The 3,623-nt window shown below is 37.6% G+C and overlaps 1 protein-coding gene across 5 annotated transcripts in view; it reads right to left on the reverse strand.

Annotated features, from left to right (window-relative positions):
• The window catches only part of LOC110298916 (bile salt sulfotransferase-like), a 37,867-nt gene that overhangs the window by 4,948 nt on the left and 29,296 nt on the right, over nt 1-3,623 (reverse strand). For all 5 annotated transcript variants that reach the window (XM_021168457.2, XM_021168458.2, XM_021168456.2 and 2 more), the window contains one exon: nt 785-879. In XM_021168457.2, coding sequence (XP_021024116.1) covers nt 785-879 — 95 coding nt within the window. The remainder of the gene's footprint in view (nt 1-784; nt 880-3,623) is intronic.

Genomic DNA, 3,623 nt, shown 5'->3' on the forward strand with positions numbered 1-3,623 from the left:
AGCCTGGTCTACAAAGTGAGTTCCAGGACAGCCAGGGCTATACAGAGAAACCCTGTCTCGAAAAACCAAAAAAAAAAAAAAAAAAAAAAAAAAAGATTGTGTGCTTGTGCACGTGGGGGGTGCATTAGATGAATGTGCACTAAGGCTTTTTGTTATTGTTGTTTGTTTGTTTTGTCTTTTTGTTTAGTTTGGTTTGATTTGTCTACTTGTTATATGGGAAGATATTTTTGGCTTATTTTTGAGACAGATTTCTTAAGGATACACACATGCAGAGTCCAGTGAAGCTCTCATTCTCGCTCTCGCTCTCACTTGCACTCAATTTTTGTCAGACCCACCTTAGAGTTCAAATTCTCTACCTATATATGCAGTTCAAATGAAGAATTCCCAATCATACAAAGTCATTCTTGGACTTTTCTGTCAGTGCTGGGTATTCTAACTTGGATTCAATGGCTGGCAAATGAAGTGTACTTACCTAATGGGCAAACTTCCCTAGGATCATCACAGAAATATTTACATATGAAAATACAAGTAGAGGTATCTTTAGCACCTTAACACATGAGAAAATTAATTTAGGTTGTTATAACTAGAAAGACCTGAAAAAGAACCTGGAACTTGTAAAGGAGCCTATAGAAGCAGACTAGTGGAATGAGCATAAGTAACCCTTATGATTCTTCCTAAACCAAGCATTGACGTGGTAAGTATATTGGGGACACTGAGTAATAGGGACTATTACATGGAGTCAGATGATAGGCGTCACAGTGGTGATTATAGAAATGGTGGTTACCTTTTTCAGCTGTTCATAACTTAGCACTAGAATGTTTTCTCTTTTCCTCAGGGATATCCAGCCACGTGCATGTTCGAACCATGATCCAAAATACGCTGTACAGAAGAGGCCAGAACATGGAGATTAAAAATATACAACAGGTGTCTATTGCCTGATAGATAGCTCAGTGTTTAAAGATGCATGTTGCCAAGCATGATGACATGAACCTAAGCCCTAAGAATTACACTGCATGAAAAGTTAAGTACTTCTTCCTTCACAGAGAGTCCACTGCATGAATGCCTACTCACAAGTGGCATTTTACATATAAGTTATATATACTATACATATTATACATACAGTATTATACAGATTATGCATATATATATATATATATATATATATATATATATATATATATATATATAAAGGGAAATTATGATGTCAATCTCAGTATATTCTCAATCTCACAGAAATAAGGGGCAGGGTGTCATAAAAACTAAAAGGAAAGTGACAGCAGCAGGTGTGTGTGTGTGTATATGTGTGTGTGTGTGTGTGTGTGCGCGTGCGTGTGTGTAAAAGTAGGCATTTTAAATAGAGGACTTATAAGCATCCTATGCGTTTAATAATTCTTTCTGGAGAAGTACCTCAGCTGATTCTGAGGAGAAAGCTTCATTTTGCTATCTTTTTTTAAAATATTTTTTATTACATATTTTCCTCAATTACATTTCCAATGCTCTCCCAAAAGTCCCCAATACCCTCCCCCCCACTTCCCTACCCACCCATTCCCATTTTTTAGCCCTGGCGTTCCCCTGTACTGGGGCATATAAAATTTGTGTGTCCAATGGGCCTCTATTTCCAGTGATGGCCGACTAGGCCATCTTTTGATACATATGCAGCTATAGTCAAGAGCTCCGGGGTACTGGTTAGTTCATAATGTTGTTCCACCTATAGGGTTGCAGATCCCTTTAGCTCCTTGGATACTTTCTCTAGCTCCTCCGTTGGGAGCCCTGTGAGCATCCACTTCTGTGTTTTCTAGGCCCCGGCATAGTCTCACAAGAGACAGATATATCTGGGACCTTTCAGCAAAATCTTGCTAGTGTATGCAATGGTGTCAGCATTTGGAAGATGATTATGGGGTGGATCACTGGATATGGCAGTCTCTAGATGGTCCATTCCTTCATCTCAGCTATCTTATTCCCAACCAATTTTTGTGTTTCTGATAAATTTCTTGCATGGTAACATGATTGGGGTGCACATGTATGTGTGTTTCAGTATGGTACAAGATCATGCATGTGTAAGGAGGTCCAAACTGACATCAGTTGACTTTCTCAATTGATTACAATTTTTGCTATTCAGATAGGCTCTTTTAACTCAGAAAATTGAATTATTCCCTTGGCTAAGCTGTTCTGTGGTCCTGTATATGTGTGTGCTATCAAAAGCAATGAACCCCATGAGGCTTTTACACGAGTCATACACCTGGAGTTATCAGACACTTTAAAGCATTCATCATGCGTTTTGGACTCTATTTTGACCTCTACAAGAGTAGTTTGCATTCTTAAAGGCTGAGGTGTTTCTACATCTCCTTGAGATGATTCATTCCTAGCTTAATTCTATCTCTTAGAATTTTACTGACTTGAATAGATACCATGACCAAGACAATTTTTTTTTCTTTTCGAAACAGGGTTTCTCTGTGTAGTTCTGGTTTTCCTAGAACTCACGTTGTAGACCAGGTTGTCCTCAAACTCAGAAATCTGCCTGATGAATTTGCAGATTGCCCTTTCTAATTGGTTGAAGAATTGAGTCGGAATTTTGATGGGGATTGCATTGAATCTATAGATTGTTTTGGCAAGATAGCCATTTTTACTATACTGATCCTGCCAATCCCTGAGCATGGGAGATCTTTCCATCTTCTGAGATCTTCTTTAATTTCTTTCTTCAGAGACTTGAAGTTCTTATCATACAGATCTTTCACTTCTTTAGTTTGAATCACGCCAAGGTATTTTATATTATTTGTGACTATTGAGAAGGGTGTTGTTTCCTTAATTTCTATCTCAGCCTGTTTATCCTTTGTGTAGAGAAAGGTCATTGACTTGTTTGAGTTAATTTTATATCCAGCTACTTCACTGAAGCTGTTTATCAGGTTTTGGAGTGCTCTGGTGGAATTTTTAGGGTCATTTATATATACCATCATAAAAAAGTGATATTTTGACTTCTTCCTTTCCAATTTGTATCCCCTTAATCTCCTTTTGTTGTCAAATTGCTCTGGCTAGGACTGCAAGTACTATGTTGAATAGGTAGGGAGAAAGTGGGCAGCCTTTTCTAGTCCCTGAATTTATTGGGATTGCTTCCAGTTTCTCACCATTTACTTTGATGTTGGCTACTGGTTTGCTNTAGATTGCTTTTATCATGTTTAGGTATTGGCCTCGAATTCCTGATTTTTCCAAGAGTTTTATCATGAGAGGTGGTTAGATTTTGTTAAGTACTTTCTCCTAGTCTAACAAGATGATCATGCGGTTTTTGTCTTTGAGTTTGTTTATAAAGTGGATTACATTGATGGATTTCCATATATTAAACCATCCCTGCATCCCTGGAATGAAACCTACTTATTGAGGATGGATGATTATTTTGATGTGTTCTTGGATTCGGTTATCAAGAATTTTATTGAGTATTTTTGCATCGATATTCATAAGGGAAATTGGTCTTATGTTCTCAATGTTTGTTGGGTCTCTCTGTGCTTTAGGTACCAGAGTAATTGTGACTTCATAGAATGAATAGAGTAGAGTACCTTCTGCTTCTATTTTGTGGAATAGTTTGTGAAGAACTGGAATTGGATTTTCTTTGAAGGTCTGATAGAACTCTG

Source organism: Mus caroli, chromosome 7 (genome assembly GCF_900094665.2).
Source record: "Mus caroli chromosome 7, CAROLI_EIJ_v1.1, whole genome shotgun sequence".
Taxonomy (NCBI): Eukaryota; Metazoa; Chordata; class Mammalia; order Rodentia; family Muridae; genus Mus; species Mus caroli.